Consider the following 23,616-nt stretch of genomic DNA (forward strand, 5'->3'; position numbering starts at 1 on the left):
TTTGCGTTATTATTTATTATTCCGATAATGACATTTTAGCCGATAAATAGACCCCGATAATACGGCGCCAACTTGACTTTGTTTTGCCTTGGGAGCAGCACAAGTTGTTGCGTGCTTGTGACGTCACGTGACATTTTCCCTGTTAGGGTGTGGCTGTTTTTCACCGTTTCAGATAACAAAACAACGCTATTGCAATTTGCAATCCATGTCCCACAAGATTTCCGAGAGGAGGGGAAAAGTCTGAGCTGGCGTTAAATTAAACCAAACCTGGGGGGAGGCAGCGGATTTGTTTAGCGTCTAGCTGCTAGTAGCTGGCCATCGCCTAGTCGCAGGCAGCAGCGGGCTGCCGTTGTAGCACTCCTCTGTCTACAAGCGGACTGCTTGTTGTGACCAAACATCCCCTCCTTCAAATCACTTCATACTCCCAGAGCTGGCGTAAACCATATAGAAAACCTCACGCTTTTCCTGAAATGAAACGTTCAGGGTTTGTGTCTTTAACTCCAAAAGCAACCCGCTAACCGGAAGCTAACGTAGCTAGCTGCTAGAGCCATGATCTGTTTGGAAACCAACCAACCAATAAGGAAACAAACCTGCACATTTTACATACAAAATGCCAGTCAACATTACATAGTGTCTTCTCTTTAACTCATTGAGTGCCATGGACGTCTTTCGACGTCCAATTAAATAGTGACGTAGAGTGCCACGGACGTCTTTCGACGTCCAATGCGTTTTTTGACGGTGGGACGTCGATCAAAGCCTTCCGCATTTCCTGTACAACTATTGTAGCTATTGGAGGTCTATAACCTATTTTACAGAACCCTTAGGTGGCGACAGTGCTCTCCAGGTTAACAGAAAGGCAGAGAAAAACAGAGAATAAGTCGTTGGGGAAACGGAAATCGCATCGCATCCGTATGCATCGATATGCATGAAGCGTTTTAACGTTAGATGTGCCCGCAGCAGCCAATCTGCTCCCACAATTGAGCTCCTCCATGTCCGCTGCGACAGCCCAGGCCATTCGCATGATCAGCCGTGGAGTTATTATTCTCAACTGGAAGCATAGGAGCCGGTGACAAGCACACGCGGAAGGCTGTAAAAATCTGGATGTCGCGCACCCTTCACAGTGCAGAGCAAATTCAGCAGAGAGCCACCTCCCATACAGGAGGAGTGTGCAGTTGAGGCGGGGCGGGGGGGGGGGGGGGGGGCACGCAGAGCAGCACACAACACTGACCCAGACAGACCCAGGCAGCAGGACAGGATTGGCAAACGCAAGCCAGAATATCCGATGCCCACCAGCAGAAAATCAAGAAAGCAAAGAAGCTGCAACCAGCAGCGCACGCAGGGGCCAGCGCTGCTGGTTGCAGCTAAAAATATTATTCTGCCAAACAAAATTCCCTGGCCTTCACTGTTTTATTGAAGGAAATTATTTTTGAGGTGTGACTACATCAGAAAATTAGCTTCAGAGTCAGTAACTGGGTTTCCATCCAAATGTATCGCATAATTCAAGCGAATTTTGTGAAAATCCGCAAAATAAAATGCGAATTTATGCATGTTTCCATTCAGTTTTGTTTAGCGAGTTTTGGGAGTCGGCAGGTTGAGCAGTCGGTGGCGCTTCTCGTCAGGAGGAGGCGTAACGTGCCTGTGTGCCTGTAAGAGATCTCTATCAGCGGAGACCTGGGCCCCGTTCCAATACCCATACTTGTACTTCTTTCTTGTAGTATGTACTGCCGCTGCCCTCACAAAGTATGGATTGTAGTGTGCAGCATGCATGCAAAATGCATACTATTGGGACACACTACATCTGTCGTCACGTGAGCTTCCTGAACTCCGACCTCTTGCTCACTCCCGCCGACGTCCGCAGCGCCACATTTGAGTTTTTTTTTTTTTATTATTATTTTTTTTTTTCAATAAACAAAGTCTGGCAGTAACAAACAGTACATTATACAAAAAATTCAGACTAAACATTTACAAAATTGGACAGACAATCAAATAAACAAAATAAAATAAATAAAGCAAAAACATTAAGTCAGAGTTCTAAACAGGAATCAAGATATGCATGTTTTGGTACACACTCCATGCTTGTTTGGTTTTAACATATTTCAAGGCTTTCTTAAAGTTAATTATCTCATTCATGAACACGCAGCTCAGTCAGTGCGACGTAACTCCAGTAGGTGGCGGTAATGCACAAAAAGTTGTTTGCCAACCGCCATAAAACATTAGAAGAAGAAGAAGAAGACATAACTTCCTGCTGCGCAAAGGATTGTGGGGAAGTTTGGCTGAAGCAGCATGCATCGATGCATACTCCGAAATAGGAGCTGATCTAGTACAACATCCTGGTACTCTTGGCATACTGCATCTGACATACTATGTATTGGGACATACTAAATCTTTTTTTGCCTACTAAATAGTATGGAAGTATGGGTATTGGAACGGGGCCCTGCTTTGATTGAGTCATCACCCGGTGATGGTGATGATCACCGTCCTCATCGTCGTAAAGTCGCCTTCAAAGCATGATGTTAGATTATAACGAACTAGTTGTGTGGCTTAGCCTTCCCAAATGTTGAGGGTCGTTTTTTAGAATTTAATACATAGAATTGCGAACGTTACATTCAATTTCATTCAGACTGCCTGGCGCCACCATTTCCCCCTGGAGTAGCATGAAGCGGAAGTGAAGTCACATCTGGTACGTCATCGTTAATTCGCAAAATCTGTTTCCATTGCAAAAGTTCGCATCTTCCTACTGTCGATACGCTGATAAATCCACCCCCTCCAAGCGTAAAAACATTTATGCGATATTTCGACCTTTATTCGAATTTCTGGTGTTTCCATTCAAGTTTATATTCGCATTTTGGGTAAATGCGAATATCCAGAGGTGGATGGAAACCCAGTTAGTGATGTGTTTGAAATGTTTAATTTCACAAAAGGGCCATTATCTCAGCTTCTAGAAAAAAACTGCTCTTTTTTGTTAAATCAAGCTATCTTCTCCGGCTGATAACTAAAGAACGGAAAATTATATCAATAAACCTGTTTTTGCTGATGATAGAAAAGAGTCATCGTTCTTTTTGCGTGTTCATTGTTTACATAGTAATATCACACAATATTCTGTGGGTCTCGAGAAATCACTGAAAAAAGCTCTGAAACTCTGGCACTGGGAGCGTCCGTTCTCCAAAAGTGGCTGGCACTCAATGAGTTAAACTGGTGAAACAACACATGATGGCTTATAGTGAGACTTTCCATGCCTGCCCCATTCACTTCAATAGAACTGGCCCCAATGCAAACTTCGGACAGCCCATTTAGTTGCCAGTAACATGACAATAAGAATCTAAATTACTATGCCTTTTGTCATTGTGTTTTATCATGCAGACTAAGCGGCTATAGGCTTTTGTTTCCATAAAACCCTTATTTATTTTTTGTATTGACTATTCAGTGATACACTTGACTAAAACAATCATATCATATTATATCAGAAGTGTTCTTTGTTTTGTGTTCATAATAGTGATGTCAGTTAGATTTGGTTAGGTCAGAGCTATGGGATATTAAAATATCCGTCTTTGCTCACATCATCTGCCTTTTTTCTGATTCTTTTTACCCCAGGTGTGCATAAAATACAGGTTAAGAACTTTTTTTTTTATCACAAAATGTGAAATGATTATCGGTTATCGTATCGGTTATCGGCCAGGAGAAGCAGATATTTATCGCTTATCGTATCGGCTGAAAACATCCATATCGTGCATCCCTACATAAAATGCAGGTTAAGAACTTGTTTTTTTATACAAAAATGTGAAATAATTATGTTATCGTATGGGTTATCGTATCGTTATTGGCCAGGAGAAGCAGATATTTATTGGTTATCGTATCATATCCTGCATCCCTAATTCCTGATAGTATGATGAGAAGATAGATACCCTTCTCTTCCCTGTGTGCCCCTCGTGCTAGTTAGCTTAGCACAAATGACTGGGTAGTCTGTGGAACGGGCTAGCCTACCCCCGTTAAGTCACCAAATACACATTTCAACAGCACCAAAACACTCTTACACTCGTACATGTTGTGACTCATGCATTCACCACATTCTGAAATAATAATGCATAGACACATTGTTATTTTCTAAGCTGAGTGATACATACTGGAAGTACCGTAAATTCCGGACTATAAGCCGCACCGGTGTATAAGCCGCACCTGCAAAGTTGACTATTTTTTTCTTATATAAGCCGCACCGGACTATAAGCCGCGGGTGTTTTAATGTTTTTTTTTTTTTTTTTTTTTTTTTTTATTGTGTTTTAATGTTTAATTACCATATGTAAGGGTTCATGCACAGAGGGGATTGTCGGGAAAGAGATGGCTGTTTGAGGAAGCTCCCATTTATTAACATTTCAACAAAACAACATAACACAACACCACCTGTGTTGTTTTTTACAGTGCACACAGTGTCATACAGTGTGGTGAAAAGAGGGCAAGAGAGGAAATTAAAACTTATTATAGTTATATAGGATTTATAGTTAGAAAGAGTGCTAAAAAAGAGAGATTTTTTTTTTTTTTTTTTTTTTTTTTTTTTGAAAAAATCCATAGATAAGCCGCACCGTTATATAAGCCGCAGGGGCCAAAAAAGCCCAAAAAACGGGAAAAAAGGTGCGGCTTATAGTCCGGAATTTACGGTACCTTCCTGAAGAAAACCAGAAACTCCGTCTTTGCTTCAGCTTCGACTGCGACAGCCATACAAGATGTCTCTGACCTGTGTGTGTGTGTGTCTGTCTGCCTGTGTGTGTGCGTGCGTGCGTGTGTCTGGGCGTGTGCGTATGTGTGTGCGTGTGTGCGCGCGCGCACATGTGTGTATCAGCAGGAAGAGGAAGAAGCCTCTGAGTGCGTCAGTGTTCAGATACACAGTGAGGATGATGAAGGAGGAAGGCAGCCAGCTGTTCACCGCCAGATCCAATCAGATCAGGTCAGAACACATTCACCTTCACAACACTAGAGCTCTTTCCGACATGCAGTGAACTCCTGAATAATTGTCCGTTGTGAGCGGATCTTAACCACCCAAGCCCCAACAGTACAAAACAAAACTACAGTTTAATGCCGCGAGTGGGCGTGTGCTTACAAGCAAACAATTTTTTGCACTTCAAGCATTATCAACATTGACTCCCTAGTGAAGTAAAAGATGCTTAACTTTTCGTTCTCTGGCATCTCTCTCTAGATGCTGCGCGCGCTCCTTTCTAGCCTACCAACCGTGCTTCGTCGTCTTCCTCCTTCCCCTCCTCCTCCTCGCTCATTTCTGTAGGAGGCAGCACATAGACAGCAATGCTGTTCTCTGTGTGTGTTTTCCCTCTTTGTTAAACTCGTTGTCTGGGCCAGATTGAAAGTAGCTTCCGGTCCCACGTTGTCTAGTTTTCGAGTCACAATATTGTCCCTCGTTGGTTTCCCTGCAAGGGCTCGCCCGCTACGTGGGCTCACATACGCAGCTCGGCCGCCAGCGCGGCCATGCCCGCTGGCCTGGCCAGGCGCACTTGTGCAATTGGGCGGAAACCCCTCTCAGATTATAGGTGTGAGATTATTATTAGCCGAAACTCCGTCAGGACCTAAAACACCTACAATCGCTCCAACTCTGTTCTTGTGTCAATTGGACTGTAAACGATAACTGCAGCGCATGGAAAAGGAAGGGCCCTATCTTGGTACAGGCGATATCCCCTATTTGCGCTTGCGCACCTGTTTGCGCATGCCTTAAGGCAGGGAGGAAGATAACAGTCCGCCTTGCACCAGTGTCCAGGTGTTATGCCGAGTTTTGCACCCCCACCCGGCAGCATCTAAACGCATTCCCACCTCACGGGAGCATATTGTAATGATTTATACAGAAATGTAACTGTTTAAAAGTGATATAATTGTCTGGGTAGACATGACCTCCCTGTTTTCTAAGTTAAAACAGCACCAAATATGGGGGGGATGCAATTCTCGGCGGGGATGCGGACACGTTCACTTCACCTGCCGCAGGTGCAAATTGGAGCCAATCAAAACCAATCAGATTCCCGTCTTGCGATCGCTGTTTGCGCGAGGCATGCAATATGCTGTAATTCTCTCCATGCGTAATAGAGTGGACTCACTCATGCCGAGGACAGAGAGAGATGGAGATGAAGAGAACTTATTGACAGATTGTCTGTGGTGCCAACGACCCTCCGGGTTATGGGATAGGTGAAGGTAAATAGCCAATGACCATTGTCCAACAAGTTTTCTCAATTATTATCTTGGCCACACTGATCCGTGGTGTCTGTCCGTGTGCGTTCATTTCTCTGTTCACTTCCATTCATTTTCAATGACAGCTATCCGACTGTCCGTGGAGCACTCGGAAGCGTACATATCCAAAAAATTTGCATACGTTTTGATGGACAGAAAGTTGAAGAGGGATGAACTTTTTCTGGATGGACGTATCGGATGGTCGGATAGTCACTGTCCGTTTAGCCAATCAGAGTCGAGGTCTTGAGAGGAGGCGTTCCGAGATTTGTTTCAACTTTTCAAAGAAGATGGCGGCCGAGGCGATGAAGGAGGCTATAATTAATGCTGTGTACACCATCCCGCTGTTGTACAACGTGATAGTCAGTGTCACCGTCTGATTTCACCATCTAATCTGGTCATTCGGTGGCATTTTATTGCCACATAAGTATCGTAGCGCACAGAGCTAACAGCTAGCTGACGCCAACTTTCTTCTTCTCTCGGTTTATAAGCGGGTCGCTGACACCTTCAAGGTGCTTACCGCCACCTGCTGTACAAGTAGGTTACTTGTACATGCAACGGACATAAATCTATCCGTCTATCCGTTCTGTCCATTTTCTGACGGATCAGTGTGGCCAAGGCCTTACTTTCCCTCTTTGCGATGTGATAAAAGTTTCGAACGAGGTATTTAGCGCGTAAGAGGTGCTTTTAAAAGCTCAGCGCAAAGTTATTGCGCACTGCTGAAGATAGGATAATGCCATCTATCCCCACATTTTAGCGCTGGCATGTGGCACGCCTATGTCCAGTACAATTATATCAGGCATGCGCTTGTGCATGCCCCCAATTTGCATTGCGCGCGGCGTTAAACGAGTGCAAACGCTAAATTACCGCTTTTGCAGAGATAGGGCCTGAAGTCTTGGTGTGACTGCCGACATCCGGTGGGGCGGCTGTAGCTCAGGAGGTAGAGCGGGTCGTCCACTAATCGCTTTGGATAAAAGAGGTCGGTGGTTCGATTCCCGGCTCCTCCAGTCTGCAGGTCGAAGTGTCCTTGGGCAAGACACTGCACCCCAAATTGCTACCGTTGGTGTGCCAGCACCCTGCGTGGTAACCTGCTGCCATCGGTGTGTGAATGGGTGAATGTCCCTACTGATTGTAAAGCGCTTTGGATAAAAGTGCTATATAAATGCAGGCCATTTACCATTTACCATTACACCCGCTCTGCACCAGAAACCCCGAAATATCAGCCATCTGTCCCAGAGTCTTATTAGTCGTCAGACTGATAGGGTGCCCAGATTGCACAACACTTAACCTTTCAAAAAGCTTAAAGAGCATGGTGCAGGTTGGAGACCACATTGTATTAATATGTTGGAGGAGTATATAGCAGTGGGATAAAAAAAAGCAGCGGGCCACTGCTCCTGAAATGAAACTACTTCCTGTGATGTCAGCCCCAGTAGAACGTCCAGCGGCAAGTGATATCACAGGTGTTGAACGCCCATTCAGAATGCCACCTTTTTCCTCCGTATTTCTACCCTGGGGTTTTTTCTTTTCTTGGGGGGGGACGTCGTATAATCATGAGCACAAATTCTATGTTCGTTCAAAAAGTTCAACCTGCACCATGCTCTTTATAGAGTGGGTTTTGTCCCTCTGGTGTCAGCTGGTGTCAGACTGCTGGGCTGACTGGATCATCTGACTGTTCTTGTTTTGGTTCCTCAGTCGCAGGAAGAACATTCTTTCCAGAGAGAGACTGAAGCTGCTATTCAAGCAGCACTGTGAACCTCAGAATGGAATCATCGCACTCAAGGTGGGTTCCCTGATACCTCCAAAACCTGGATACCCCCAGAACCCTGATACCCTAAAACCCTGATACCCTAAAACCCTGATACCCCCAGAACCCTGATACCCTAAAACCCTGATACCCCCAAAACCCTGATACCCAAAACCCTGATACCCCCAAACCCATGTCTCTTAAAACAGTCACATTGGCTCCTGTAATTAAATGCTCCCGACAACTACGTCTGTACTTCCTGGAGGGGAAAATTGGTCAAAACGGATGTTCTGCTCAACGTCGGGACATCCACTCATTTCCCTAATCACCTGCCTCGGTTATGTTTACATGATGTGTCGTGATTGGTCAAATTACCCCTCTGTCTGTCTGGGCAAATGTACATACTTCAAAGATTGTAGAAGAGATGGTCTGGCTTGAGACACTACCAAAACCCTGATACCCCTGTTTGTTTGTTTGTTTGTGTGTGTGTGTGTGTGTGTGTTTTCCAGGCCTCTACAGTAGTGAAGTTCCGGCTTGCAGAACAGACGTTCTCCCAGTTCTTTCCGGACGAGCCACCCCTCTTCCCCTTCAGCCCGCCCCCTAAGGGGCGGGGCCACGGCTCACCTGCACAGGTGAGGAAATTCCTGCGCTGTCCCTGTTCCCAGTATGGTCTCTGCTCTGTCGCTGTGTCCAAGCATGCTCTGGCCCTGTGTCCCAGCATGCTCTGGCCCTGTGTCCCAGCATGCTCTGGCCCTGTGTCCCAGCATGCTCTGCTCTGTTCATTCAGTGGTGTGTCATGGCAGCAACACCATCGACATGACCGAGAGACGAGGAAACACAGAAAAGAAAACATCTGAATTCTGACAATCTTCTGCAATCACAGAAAATGGCCGGGCCAGTGTTTAGAATTATAGGGTTTAAATGAAAATTACATGATTAAATGTCCATCATGCACAGGTGGGACCAAGTCATTGTTTTTGCAAGTCACAAGTAAGTCTCAAGTCTTTGAACTCAATAAGTCAAAACAGTCAAGTCCTGAGTCAAAATTGGCAAGTCCTGAGTCAAGTTCCAAGTCTAGACTGACAAGTCCCACGTCCTGAAATTTTAGTTTTGATTCCTTCCTGAACAAGTCATAATGCGCTCTTCACCAAATGTAATGCCATAGCCTGTGTTACAGAAAAACTAGGGGGAGTGGATCTGCAGTTGATGCAACAGATCGCCGCTAACCTAACGTTAGCTAAGCATCAGCTCACTAACTACGTTAATATTAGCCTCGACATAGCGTTTTCTGTGAAGCTTCAAATGTCAAACGAAGTTGGAAGTTGTTGCATCTACGTGTGTAATTTTCAACCCGCACATTTTGCATCCTGCACTTTTTTTGTTGAACTCTGCATAGTTTTTGTACAGTACCGTGTACTGGCACACGGTAACTTTTGCTGCATTCATGCTCTCCTCGGATGGTCAGATTTTCCGAGTTGGCAAGTCGTTCTTCTGACTTGTGTTCATGTGCTTGTGGTGTCGGAATGATCGGAACGTGGAAACCAAACCAGGATTAATGGCAATGGACAACTTTTCTAACTAATTGAGGTCGTTGTACGTGGAGAGCAACTAACGGTGCTTTATGTTATGCATAGTAATACCATATTACAAATTACATGTGAGCAACATAAAATGTTTCTTACCAACCATCATCAAAGCATCTACCGTAATTTCCGCACTATAAGCCGCACCGGAGTATAAGCCGCAGCAGCAAAATTGCCTGTTTGTTACATATATAAGCCGCACCGGACTATAAGCCGCAGGTGTTTTAATGTTTTTTTTTTTTTTTTTTTAATTGTGTTTTAATGTTTAATTACCATATGTAAGGGTTCGTGCACAGAGGGGATTGTCGGGAAAGAGATGGCTGTTTGAGGAAGCTCCCATTTATTAACATTTCAACAAAACAACATAACACAACACCACCTGTGTTTTTTTTTTACAGTGCACACAGTGTCCGCGGTGTGGTGAAAAGAGGGCAAGAGAGGAAATTAAAACAGAAGTGGATTTATAGTTAGAAAGAGTGCTAAAAAAGAGAGATTTTTTTTTTTTTTTTTTTTTTTTTGGAAAAAATCCATAGTTAAGCCGCACCGTTATATAAGCCGCAGGGCCAAAAAACGGGGAAAAAGCCACGGCTTATAGTCCGAAATTTACGGTACTTTAGTCTGCCATGTTTCTGCGTATGACATCGAGGCGGCAAGTTGTGTCCCAAACTTTTCGACGAGTTTCTGAGTTGTTGACTTGACCGTCCGTTCACGTGAAATTTCCCAGTTGGGATCAAATTTTTCCAATGACTGACACCACGTGCAGCGTTAACATCAGTTCTTCATTATTCTCTCCTGCAACTTGATTGGATACTGTCAGACTGGTTCAAACAAAGTGAATCTGGGAATGAATAGTGTTAACGTTAGTTGATTCAGGAAATTAATTTATTCATTTTGATAAGTCCAGTCTAAAGTAGGGCTGGGCGATTAATCGAATTTTAATCATGATTACGATTTGGGCTGTCCACGATTATGAAAACAAGATAATCGACATACAACGATTTTGCGGCTCTTGTCACTCTCGTTCTGTCTTGTGTTGTAAATCAAGCACACCCCTTCCTTTGCAGCGGTGTGCTCGGCCCCTCCCCCAAAGCCCAAAGCCCAAAGCGTTTCAGCTCGAGTTGTGAATGGCTGTCATGTGAAGAGCCACGGCACGTTTTTCCTCCCTGGCTATTTCCTTGATAGTACAAGAATAAGAGGACAGAAGTCACAGAAAGAGAGCCGCTGGTCGAGAAGAGAGGTGAAACAACGTATGTGGGGTTGTAACACTATGGTTTCGCCGAGTTTAAAGGTCCACACATCAAGAGCGATGCGAATATACAGCAAAGAATTGCGATGCGAGTTTTGACCCACCTGTCAAGATATGCGCGGTCGTGGCTGTACCCCGCAACACGACCTCTTCTTCTTTGTTTAATCACTTGAAATCCACTCACAAAGTGTTCTATGACCAAGCAATAAATGCTAAACGAACAAAAAGACAAAGCCCCAGTTACTGCCACCGCATACAGTCATCGATTCAGGACACTCTTTCCAATACGACCGCATATTCAACAGCTAATGAGCTCACAGATAAACATTAACAATGTTATGTTATACTTTATTTATCCCCTTGGGGAAATTCACCCTCTGCATTTGACCCATCCTCTACTAGGAACCTTCCTAGAACTAGGAGCAGTGGGCAGCCACTGTGCAGCGCCCGGGGACCAACTCCAGTTCTTTTTGCCAGTACCTTGGCCAGGGGCACTGACAGGAGTATTAACCCTAACATACATGTTTTTCTTGATGGTGGGAGGAAACCGGAGCACCCGGAGAAAACCCACACGGACACGGGGAGAACATGCAAACTCCACACAGAAAGGACCTGGGACGGACCGGGGTTCGAACCCGGGACCTTCTTGCTGTGAGGCAACAGCGTTAACCACTGAGCCACCGTGCCGTCCTAGCCTATTATGAACCTATAGCCAATAGCCTATTAGCCTATAGCCTATTATGAACCTAAACGTGTTATTGTAAGTCGCTTTGGATAAAAGCATCTGCCAAATGAGTAATTTAATGTAATGTAAACTAACGTTACTAGCGTTCTCATTTGGTTAGTTTTGAGGTTTAAGGACTACTACCGGTAGTTCAGATGTTTACCAACATATTGAATGTAGATTAATAGTTGCAGTTGGTTGTGGCAGTTCACTGCAACATAGTAGGCCTACATAATACTGTATATTTATTTTAGTTTTTATTTTATTTCTAAATCTTTGCACTTTTATTATTTATTTTCACTTAGGTATTTATTTATTTTCAATTATATCTAAAATCCAAAGACATCCAATGTTAAAAAGAAAAGCCAGTGTAAATGTTCAATAAATTCATGATGTTCTCAATGTCAATGAGTAATCGTGTTAAATAATCGTGATCTCAATATCAATCAAAATAATCGTGATTATGATTTTTGCCATAATCGAGCAGCCCTAGTCTAAAGTAATCAAATTTGTGACTTGAGTCCAAAGGCTCTTTCACACACAGATCGCGCAAAAAGGCTTTGCAGAAAGCCTGCAAAGCCTGGCAGCCTCGCCACATAAATTGCTTTCACACACAGGCCAGCAGGACGTAGCCTAGGTAAACCCAGCCACCACGTGACCTGCTCTCTCAGTTCCCAGTCATAGTGACTGAGAACAGGTCTGAGAGCAGGTCACGTGGGGGATGGGTTTACCCAGGCTAAGCAGGACGGCCACATTCCCGTCCCGCGGTGTCCTTTCAGGCGACAGCCACTGCTCCCGGATTGAAAGGCGAACCGCTGGAGGCATTTCCACTCAGCTCCTCGCTCAAATTAATATTTTCATAGGTTAGTGTAGCCTAGCCTACTGTATGATGAACTGATTTCGAGAGGGAATATCCTCAGACCAACTCGCCACAGACAGCTATAGCCCTCTGAAGCTTATTATTATATCCGTTAATTTTACCTACTAATGTCAACATCGTTTGAGCATAAAGCCTAACCACACGGAGCATTCCTCCTGGCGTCCCTGCAGTCATGATTGTATAGGCTACTTTTTTTACTTTCACTCGTGCACTTTCTTGATACATGAGGTGATTTCCCCTGTAATTTTTTTATGAATGAGCTGACCATTCGCACCTTTTCCGGCTCGCTGCGACGACGCTTTCAAATGGAGGCGGGTTGCCAGGTAACCCGGCGTTGTGACTACCTACCGTGGCGGGACAAAAGGCGTAAAACAATTATCCACCAAAGCGCGTTCACGACTTTCACATCGGAGGCGCGAATCCTATTTTCTGTGCATTTTTCGGCTTTCAAGGCCGGTGTGAAAGAGCCTCAAGTCATGTGACTCTAGTCCACACCTGTGCCATCATACGTTAAACCTCTTCGTGTGTGTGTGTGTGTGTGTGTGCGCGCGTGCGCAGCAGAGCTCATCCCTGTTGAAGGCAGCAGAGGAGAAGCTGAAGCTCCTTCAGCAGGAGGTGCTGTCTGTGGGGCAGCAGGAGAAGGCCCGGCTGCAGCAGGACAGGGTAGGAAACTCACTTTTTTAACACCTTTTTTTGTGCCTTTCTTTCAGGGGCATTTTTGGATAATTTCCAGGTCAGTTTTATCAAATGTTGGGAATAAGGATGAAGAAGAACTAGACGGACAAACCCGTCTTTATTTATCACACGACAACCCAACACATGCATGCGGCCACACACACACTCATGCTGACGGTGGCCAGTGAAATATAGTCTCTGCATTTATCCCATCCAGGCTTGTCCTTCCTCCGGTGGGCAGGCCAGGAGCAGTGGGCAGCTTTCTTGTGTACAGCGCCTGGGGATCAATTTCGGTTGTAGTCATCACTGGTCAGATGACGATCTTCTGCATGTTTTTAGTGGGGGTCCATACCGATGTTGTATGGAGGAGCCCCTGGGGAGCATGGGGAGAACACGCAAACTCCACACAGAAAGGCCCTTTTGACGAGATAGCCCAGCTGGGCAGTGGGCACCTGAGGATATGGGGGGGGGGGGACACACCCTCGGCGGTCCAGGCGGGAATTGAACCCAGGACCTTCTAGCTGTGATGCGACAGCTCTACTGCTGAGCCACCTATGTGTGTGACTAGTCGGTTAAATGTTTAAATGTTAAATGCTACCCTCGCTAGTCGGCACCAAAAATACTAGTGGGTTAAACTAATAACTAAATTATCATAATAAACAATTCCGGGGGTAACTGTTGCATCTTTACGCAGCCACTACAGTAGCCCGCCTCCTCTAATGCCTGGATGTAAACAAACCAGCATGTGTTAGTCAGAGTGGACCATTGGCTGTAACATTAGTAGTAAAGGAGCAGAAGGGAGATGACATCTCGTAAAACCAGTGCAGTTTGGCATTATTTTGATCCAGTAATTTGTAAATGAAAATATGGTTGTAGGCTGTGTCATAAATTGCCATATAATGTTAACCACTCAATCGACATTCAGCACAGGCATGTAGACGCAAGGACAGCAGGGCCTGATGCTAGCTAGCACTGCTAACGTGTTAGCCACACAAGATAATGCCACTCATATGATCAATGAATGACTGCACAAGATGCTTCCACTCAACTTTGTTGAAGGCAAAGGCTTAAATGGACTATATTGAGCCAGAATACACGGTGCTGGGGTGAGCTGTCATGTTTTCTGATGTGCAATGTTCATAATAAACAGCGCAAGTGTCCCACACGATGTGGATATTGATGAACATAGATTAAATTGCGCTCAGTTTCGGCTCTTTCTTAGTTATGAACTAGTCGACTAGTCTAAAAAATAAAAAAAAGACGTCTTCAGGGAAATTAGCCGCCACATGCATCCCTAGTTGGGAAATACCTGAGTTCGTAAAACAATCCGTTTTAAAAAACCCTCATTTCCTATAACCTGAACAACATTGTCTAACATATTATGCAATGTATATGTACTTGGGAAAAGCTTTTCAAATAACATGTAGACTAGAGGTCGACCAATATTGGTTTTTCAATGGCCGATGCCGATCTTTAGAGAGCAGGGCGGCCGATGGCCGATATATAATGCTGATTATTTAATTTTTTTTCATTCGATAAAAATATGATTAAAAATAAAAAGTTCGGAAACGTTAATTCGCTCGATTATTTCTCCCCTTTAATAATACCAATTGGTATTGTATTTTATATCGTTGGAAAGCCTGATTAGTCACCTTTACAACAGGGTACAACTTGTAAGGATTGTGCATTCGTGGAATGAGAAACACACAGCTAAACGTGTGGGTAGCGCCCCCAAAAAATGTGCCAAAATCTCCTGCAATATTCTTCTGTTGGTATTTTTTTTTAAAGAAATCTAGTAGCCTAGATTTCCATTATCCATTCATGCACATTGAAAATCGAATATAACATTATACTGTAGGCCTACATCTAATATAAGATGTTATCTTAGCCAGTACAGTAACATGTTTCTGATTATTATTTTTATTAAATAGAAAAGTACATTGGGTTATGCGGTATATATTTCAGTAGTGGCTGGTAGGCTATAGTGAGAGAGCAGTATGTCAGAGAACTCATTCATGCACTGTTCTATACATTAACAATAATAATAATAATAATGTAACTGTTTAGATTTGCTGTCATTTGATGGGAGAAGTGTGTTTGCAAAAGATGATGGTGAGGTGACTGAGGAAACTTATCGTTACAGTAGACTCATGAGTGCATGAGAAGACTCACATTCCTAGCTTTCAAAGCTCAATAGCCTATATACTCTCACTAACTCTTATACATTTACTGTCTGTAACGCTATGCTTGCAGCCAGGGGGGATGCATGTAGCCTACTGTGAAAAGCTCGGGTTGATAATGACAACATAACGTAGACGCAAGCCAGTCCAATCGTCCGTCTGCGACGAGTCAATCCAACATTATTTACAGCAGGTTGCATGAGCTCAAAATTTTTTCACGCATTAAATAACAACTGTCCCAAGACATGTTTTCGTATGTTACGTTTGTATGAACGTTTGACAGGCTCGGGTAGACTGTAGGAGGAATGCTACGCTATCTCATTAAACAGTAAACACACACGCGAGCGTGCACACACGCACACACACACGGAGCTATTTAGCCTACTACTAGGAAGCTGTTCCTTCAGCAAAACACTATTGACAAGTAGCGTTAACGCTAGCTGTTGGACTCCCCCTTGTTGAATCTCTAACCCAAATTAATGCAACCTGCTTAAATGTTGGAATGACTCGTCGCTTGAGACAAATTGATCTGGCTTGCGTCTGCTTTCAGTTTCAAATGACATGCGTCCCTCCGCAAATTGAAAACTTATAAGAGTGAGTGAGAGTATATGTTGAGCTTTGAAAGCTAGGAGTGTGAATCTTACCGTAGTTTTCTTAGTGATAGAGAATAGAATTTCACCATTCCTCATCCGCAATATAATATATATAACAGCTTAATATAAACCAAATGAATGAAGCCAGGAGCCAGAAAGTTGTCTTATAAGAGTATATTTAAAGCCATAACATTCTCCTATAAACTGCATTATAGGAGAGACTGAATCTCAATGTACCATCTGATCAATGTACAGAGTCTCAATATTCAGCAGCGATGTCACAGTTTGACACACGCTTTATAGGCAAGGAAGGCAGAGAGAAACAGAGAGAGGAGGGGAGAGGAATGTGTGAATAGTTTGGAGTGTGCGTCAGCTCAGTCCAACTGGGAGACTGTTATCAGCAAGCGTTCCTGTCTCATGGTCATTGTCATGCTGAGTTTCTGAAGGCTAGAGCAAAGGGGAGAAATATCCTCCTTGATAAACTAGTTATGTGTCTCTGCATATGCAAATATGCATTTGTGAGATGTCTTATTACTAATAACTCATAGCATTAATTATGTGTATGCAATTATAGCTTATAGCTTATTGATTAGGAAATGCCAATGGAACTTCAATTTTCTACAACACTTAGTTTAAGATCCAGCAAGCATGTATCACAGTAAAGCCGTTTTCCCACATGCGTACCGGAAAATTACCTGTAAGTCAATATCGGACATTTCCCTTCACACCTCTCCTCTCGCATGTCGGAATCTACCAGCGAAATTGCCTGTATGTGGGGGGGGGGGGGCGGCACTGCAGAGCGAGTGGGGAGTGACGTGTCGGCAAAACTCTGAATGGTGAAATAAGTTTGCTTGTTTATCCGTTCACCTGCGTCGCGTTGAAGCACTTTTTACAGACTGGCTTCATTTGATGTGTCCGGGCTTGCCTTCGCTGTCGGCAACGTAAGCAAAATACTTCCACAATTCGCTTCGTGCATTTGCTTAGTCCCTGTCGGGCTGTGACTGAAGGAGGAGGACGGACTGTGGCCAGAGAGCGAGCAGAGAGGAGAGGGGAAAATCAGCACACCCACACATGAAGCTGACATAGGCTACTGCTCTTATTATCACAAGATCATTTCGCCAGTTTGCTTTAATGTGCGCGAATGATTAGATTATGCCCGCTGGAACATTAAGCAACGTGTGTACACCTCGCCCATGAGAGTGTCGCGGAAAATGACTGCACCCGTTTCTCACTAGTATCCGCTAAAGCGCATACCGCTCTTCTGACTGGGTCGAAAGTGGTGAAATGTCGGGGACGACGGGGTCGCGCTTATACCGGCACGGCGCCTTTCTCACATGCAGGCATTAGACCACATATTTCAATAAATTAGAATAGTGTGAAGAAAATCAGCAGTTACTTCTCAGTTATGACTGACTCCAGCCTCAGTCCACTCCCTCTGAATCTCAGCCAAATTTTTTAATCATCTTTGCTTGACAATCCGCTGAAGGATCTGTAGGTACGTGTCGCTATCAAGTCCATCCTTCAACACACAACAGTAGACTCTTTGACAGCTTTTTTTATGCCCTGGGCAGACCGGGGGAGGGTCAGCCACTGTTTCATTTTGATATGTTTCTGGTCCTGACTCAGCGGGTGGTTTGCATATTGAAAAACGTTAGGGTTGTGCTACAACCCGGGTTTTACGAGTGAGAACGAGAGCTCTCACTAGTGCCTTGTTCGCTGCGTACGCAGCACCATGGAAGACTGTCATTTTTGCTCCAAAAATTACTTTACATTAAAACCTGACCACGCCCCTTTAGGTGACGTGGTGCCCCCCTGGGGCTGACTGGGCCACCCACCTCCCCCCGTGACTACGTCACGGCCAGTCAGCCCAGGGTCCGCCACTCATTTCTTCCAGCCAGCTGAGATCTGACGCACCCAGAGACGCATCGACGCAGCAAGGCTGGGTAGTGAGAGCTCTCGTTCTCACTCGTAAAACCCGGGTTGTAGCACAACCCTAACGTTTTACTTAGTTTCGAACTCAAGCTCTCACTAGTGCCTCAATTCAACCGACCTTGCTGCCGGGAGCACCCACAGGGCGACCCGAAAGGCACCGGTGAACCACGGCTATATGGCAACGTTTATGCCTAACCGAATGACATATTAGAGTGGCAACGATACTACTTTCTTGCCACCGACAGCACCGCGTGCGCGAACTGCGAACCGGACACGTCGAGACTGTAGTACCTGACAAAAGTGTGATGAGAGGACCATGAGGCCGCGGCACACATGTCCTCCACCGACACACCACGCAACAACGCAGAGGATGTCGCAACACCTCGCGTAGAATGCGCCTTGATACCCTCCGGGGGAACCTTGCCCACGGCAGAGTATGCCAACGCGATCGCCTCCACTATCCAGTGTGATAAGCGATCCTTGGAAAGGGGTCCGCCCTGGGCCCTTTGCCCAAAGCAGACCAACAGCTGATCTGTAATGCGTAATGAGCGCGTCCTGGCCACATAGGCCGAGAGCGCCCTTACGGGGCACAGCATGTGCAAACGTCTCTCCTCACCCGAACTGAACGGCGGGGGACAGAATGCCGATAAGTCTATAACCATAGACCTATAGCTGGCATTAATATTCTTGGGCTGGTACGCCGGGTTAGGTCGCAACGTAACCCTGCGCCCATCGTCCCCAAAAACCATACAGGCCTGCTGCACTGAGAGGGCAATCAGGTCACCGACTCTCTTTGCTGACGATAAGGCCAGCAGCAGCGCGGTCTTTAAGGACAGAAACTTCAAATCGGCGGAGTCCAAGGGCTCAAACGGATGACCCGTTAGCCCGTCCAGCACCGTAACCAGGTCCCATTTGGGAAAAACGCACCGCACCGGCGGGCGCAGTTTACGCGCCCCCTTCATGAAGCGCGAGACCAAAGGGCACACCCCCACGGGGGTCCCTTCAATCCCCATGTGGCAAGCCGAAATCGCGGCTATGTACACCTTCAGCGACTGCGGGGACTGGCCCGCGTCAAGCAGGCTTTGAAGGAAACAGAGAACTGGACGCACGCTGCAGTTCACTGGATCCACACCCTTACTTGTGCACCATCGCGAAAAAACCCGCCACTTGTACGCGTACTGAGTGCGGGTCGAAGCAGCCCTAGCACTCTGAATAGTGTGCACCACATTGTCGGGCAAGCCCCGTGCTAGCAACTGGTCCCGTTCAGGAGCCAGACTGCTAACTTCCACCTGCCTGGGGAGGGGTGGAACACCTCCCCCTCCGCCTGGGATAGGAGATCGGCCCGCACCGGCAATGCCCAAGGCGGACCCTGCGCCAGGGAGACCAGGTCCGCAAACCACGTCTGCCTGGGCCAGAACGGAGCCACTAGAACGAGCCGGAGACGCTGTTCCTTCACCCTGTCCAACACCTGACGGATCAGGGGGATCGGTGGAAACGCATAAAGCCCCTCCCGTGGCCACGCGTTCGCCAACGCGTCGTGTCCCAACGGGGGGCTGTCCTCCTGGATCGAGAACCACAATGGGCAGTGCGTCGCGCGCCGCGATGCGAAGAGATCGACGCGGGCACGACCGAACCTGGCCCAAATCTGTTCCACCACCTGAGGGTGGAGGCACCACTCCGTATGACGGGGGTAGCCTCGAGACAGCAGGTCGGCGCCGTAATTCAGCCGTCCCGGCAGATAGACTGCCGACACTGACAGGAGACGGGGATACGCCCACAGGTGAATCTCCGCCGCTCACCGGTTCAAAGTCTTCGACCGCACACCGCCCTGTTTGTTCAGGTGGGCGATCGCCGCCATATTGTCCGAGCGAATCAGCACATGGCGTCCATGTATGACTCGCTGGAAATGAAGCAGAGCGAGGCGGATCGCCTCCAGCTCCAAGACGTTTATGTGGCGATGCTCCTGAGCCTCCCACCGGCCGTTCGCCGACAGAAGCCCGCACACCGCACCCCAACCCCAGAGGGAGGCGTCGGTGCGAATCACTAGCCTGAGCGGGACCGGGCCCAATCGAGTGCCCCTCGATAGGTACCGGGGGTCTGCCCATATGGCCAAAGCCAGGCGGGCCTGGCCTGTCATAGGCACCCTGCGATGACGGTCCCTGGCTGGATCCAAGCGGAACGCAAGGAACCAGATATGGAACGGACGCATGTGTAGCCTCCCCAGGGGGAGCACATGCAGTGCCGAGGCCATCAGGCCCAACATGACTGTGCACTGAAGCACTGACACCGAGGAGCATCGACGTAATGCCCTCGCTGTCCGCACCGTGCGCGCCTGTCGCTCCCGCGAAAGGCGGGCTCGCATGGCCCGGGAGTTCAACTCGAGCCCCAGGAAGATCGCCGTCTGCTCTGGGGCGAGGCAGCTCTTTTTCCAGTTCACCAGGAACCCTAAGGTTTGTAGGTGATCGGTCACCACCTTGGTATGTTTCATGGCATCGATCCTCGAGCCGGCCACAATAAGAGCGTCGTCGAGGTAAAGGAAGATGCGAACCCCTCTCGCGCGGAGGGGGGCCAAGGCCGTCTCCACGCAAGCCGTGAAGGTTCGCGGGCTCAAAGACATGCCGAAAGGCAAGACACAGAACTCGTAAGCCTTCCCCAGGAAGGAGAACCTCAGGTATTTCCTGTGTCTCTTGACCACGTGGACATGGAAGAACGCATCTTTCAGGTCCACGGAAGTAAAGAAATCCCCCTGTCTCAACGCGTTGAAGAGGTGGGGAAAAGAGAGCATTCGGAACGGGAGCTTCCTCAGCGTCTTGTTGAGGCGCCGGAGGTCCAGAATTGGACGCATGGAGCCGTCCTTTTTGGGCACGACGAAGTACCTGTGGTAGAAGCCCGAGCGCACCTCTGCCTTGGGGACCGAGCGGATCGCCCCCTTGGCGAGGAGCGAAATGACCTCCTTGTGGAGTATGTCCATGGACTCCCCTTCCACGGCCGTATCGTGGGTCCCGTCGAACCTGGGTGGGGCCCTGGCAAATTGCAGGGCGTAACCCTTCCGAAGGGTGCGCCGCAGCCACGGGGACGGGGAACACAGACGCTCCCAGGCCTCGAGCCTGTCGGGCAACGATGGTCTGAGTATATTGTTGGGCACCGGGGGACCCGGTGCTTTGGTTGGGGAAGAAAAAGGGGGGGGCGGGACCAGAGAGGCTAAGCCCCCCTGCCGGTTTCTTACGCGGGCTCCGCCTACTGACGTGCCCTGTGAGCGTGTTGAACCGGCGAAACCCCCCAGCCGTGCAGCTTTCGCCGGCTGGGGGGAGTAAGGAGGCAAGACTCTCTTTTGACCACCGGATGCGGACTCGTCCGCTCGTGCGGTCCCCAGGAGAGCTCCCGACCAACGATGGGCCCATGGCACCATCGATGGTGGGCTTGTCCCGGGGGCCTCCTGACGGCGGATAAGCGATCCTGGGAGAGCTCCCGACCGAACTCGGGCGCTGGGCACCGAGGACGGTGGGCTTGTCCCTAAAGCTACAAGCCGAAGGCTGGCCCTGAAGCCAAGCCCCGGCGAGCTGGGTTGGGTAGGCCCCTGCTGAGTCCCAGACCGAAGTTGAGCGCTGCGCTCCAACGACGGTGGGCTCATAGCCCCCCCCCTTCCCCAGGGAGGTGACTAAGTACGGGACTGGTTACCCACTCCCCGCGCACCCCCTCGTTTTGGGGGGCGGGGGCCGCGTACCCTGGCCTGCCGTGGGACCCATGATGGGCCCACCGCGGCTGGGTGGGGCGCATCCATTGGGGGCGCCCTAGCCGGTGAGACTCGTACCCGCTGGCGCGGGGCGGCCCGCGGAGGCCCCGGAGGGCGACTCTGCGCACGCGCTTTGACCTGGAACCGGCGGTCCTCCCCTTTCGCCTGCTTGGGCATGAGGGTGCTGACCGCCGCCGAGTCCCTCTGACGCGTCTCCAACCGCTGGGCCCAGTTTTCCACGGAAGGGCCGAACAGGCCCTCCGGGGAGATCTGAGCCCCCAGCAACCTCTTCTTATCCTGCTCAAGGAGCTGGGTAAGGTTCAGCCACAGGTGGCGGTGGGTGAGAACGGAGAAGGCCATGACCTTCCCACTGTTCTGCGCCAGGCAGTCTACCATACGCATGGCGCTGCCCCCGAGCGGCAGCTCGGGGGCAGGGTCACCTTGCATCTCCCGCAGGAGCACCACCTGGTAGCCCTGTAAAATGGCCAGGTTGTTGGTCATGGCGGCGGACTGCCCCGGGGAGGCATCGCGGTTAACGCGAGTTTATCCGCCCCCTCTAAGGCCGACCACGGAGCCATGCCCGCGCAGAGCGGCTTGGTCTCCTGAGGCCTTTCCCATCCTGACTGCACCGCGCGAACCACGTCAATACAGACGGGCAGCCGGGGCTTCGGGCGGGGTGCCTGTGGTGCCTGGAGTGGCTGGTAATAGCAACCCCGCAGCACTGATTCGGGGGGCGGAGGTGGCTCGGCCCGAGCGATGCCGAGCTTCGCCGCAGCCCTAAACATTACCCCCAAAAACTGCTTCTGATAGGGCTCGTTGAGGCTAGCCTCCGAACGGGTCCCCACCAGAGAGGTGACCGTGGTAGCGCGGTCCTATTCCTCCCCGCCAGACAACTCCCCTTCGGGGGTGTCCTGGGGGGGAATAATGGGGTCGTAAGGGAAGAGCCCCCCCTGTTGTAACACAGGGTCGATGGGCTCGTCCCCCCAGTTTAAAACCTGCTGCTCGGGTAGGACCGGGGAGCCCTGCTCGTCAGGTAGCTCCTCTTCCTCCGAGCGGTCAGACCCACCGCATGCGCCTCCGTCGGGAGGTGCATGGCTAAGCCGCGGGCCCATCTGGACAAAGAGCATCGCTCTCTCCCGTAAAACGGCCAGGGTAAAGCCTTTGCAGGCCCGGCAGAAATCTGGCTTAAGCAGGGCGTCGCTAGCATGGTTATGCCCGAGGCAAAACACACACTCCCTGTGGCGGTCCTGGATCGCCAATGTAGCCTCACAGCTAACACAGCTCTTGGCTGTCTCCCCCTGTCCCATGGCAGCCGCCCGGTTCATTGTGCGAGTAAGCAAAGCTAACCCGCCAACAAGCCCCGCCGACTGTACCAGAATTAGCGGGAGTTAACAGTGTAAGCTGGCTAAATACAGTAGCTTGCAACGGTGAAGATGCTGGAGTGCTACAAGCTAGCTGCTAGCTGCACGAGACACTTAGCTAGCTAACTATCTAACGTTACTCCAGCCGGAGTAACGCGCGCGCTCTAACCCTAGTAGCTGGCGCCTAAAGTACCTAGCAAACAGAAGCAACCGCACGGATGCAAGGCTAGCTATCTGTGACAACTGTGCTAATTAGCCTGTTGTTCTAGTGCTAACGGTACAAGCTATTCTGCACGTATGCAACCTAGCTAAGAGTTTTGAGTGCAGACCTGAGTCAGCGCCCAAGCCTAACACAACGTTACCCCAGCCGGGGAAAACGTTCACATGAGCTGCACGGCGGCAGCTAATACAACAGTTAGCAAAGAAAGATACTCTTAGCTTTGGATGGCTTGATCCGGTGCTGCTGGTGAAGAGTACAGGAACGGGTCCCCGAATCCTGATTTATCTCGTCCACGCGAACCTCTTGAGGTGGGCAAATCAACTGGAGCGAGTCTATTTATCCAAGCTATGAAGAGCGCTAATTTCAGAGCTAACCGCGGAGCTTAAGAAAACGACGTCCTCACACTGGCTGGAAGAAACGAAGAGTGGCGGACCCTGGGCTGACTGGCCGTGACGTAGTCACGGGGGGAGGTGGGTGGCCCAGTCAGCCCCAGGGGGCACCACGTCACCTAAAGGGGCGTGGTCAGGTTTTA

General features: G+C 48.5%; 1 protein-coding gene across 1 annotated transcript in view; it reads left to right on the top strand.

Moving 5' to 3' along the window:
- Positions 1 to 23,616, top strand: part of baz1a (bromodomain adjacent to zinc finger domain, 1A) — a 114,909-nt gene that overhangs the window by 18,143 nt on the left and 73,150 nt on the right. The window contains exons 5-8 of the mRNA XM_083633763.1: positions 4,835 to 4,936; positions 7,906 to 7,993; positions 8,467 to 8,589; positions 12,949 to 13,053. Coding sequence (XP_083489889.1) covers positions 4,835 to 4,936; positions 7,906 to 7,993; positions 8,467 to 8,589; positions 12,949 to 13,053 — 418 coding nt within the window. The remainder of the gene's footprint in view (positions 1 to 4,834; positions 4,937 to 7,905; positions 7,994 to 8,466; positions 8,590 to 12,948; positions 13,054 to 23,616) is intronic.

The sequence above is a fragment of the Poromitra crassiceps genome (assembly GCF_964638095.1).
Source record: "Poromitra crassiceps genome assembly, chromosome: 3".
Classification (NCBI taxonomy): domain Eukaryota; kingdom Metazoa; phylum Chordata; class Actinopteri; order Beryciformes; family Melamphaidae; genus Poromitra; species Poromitra crassiceps.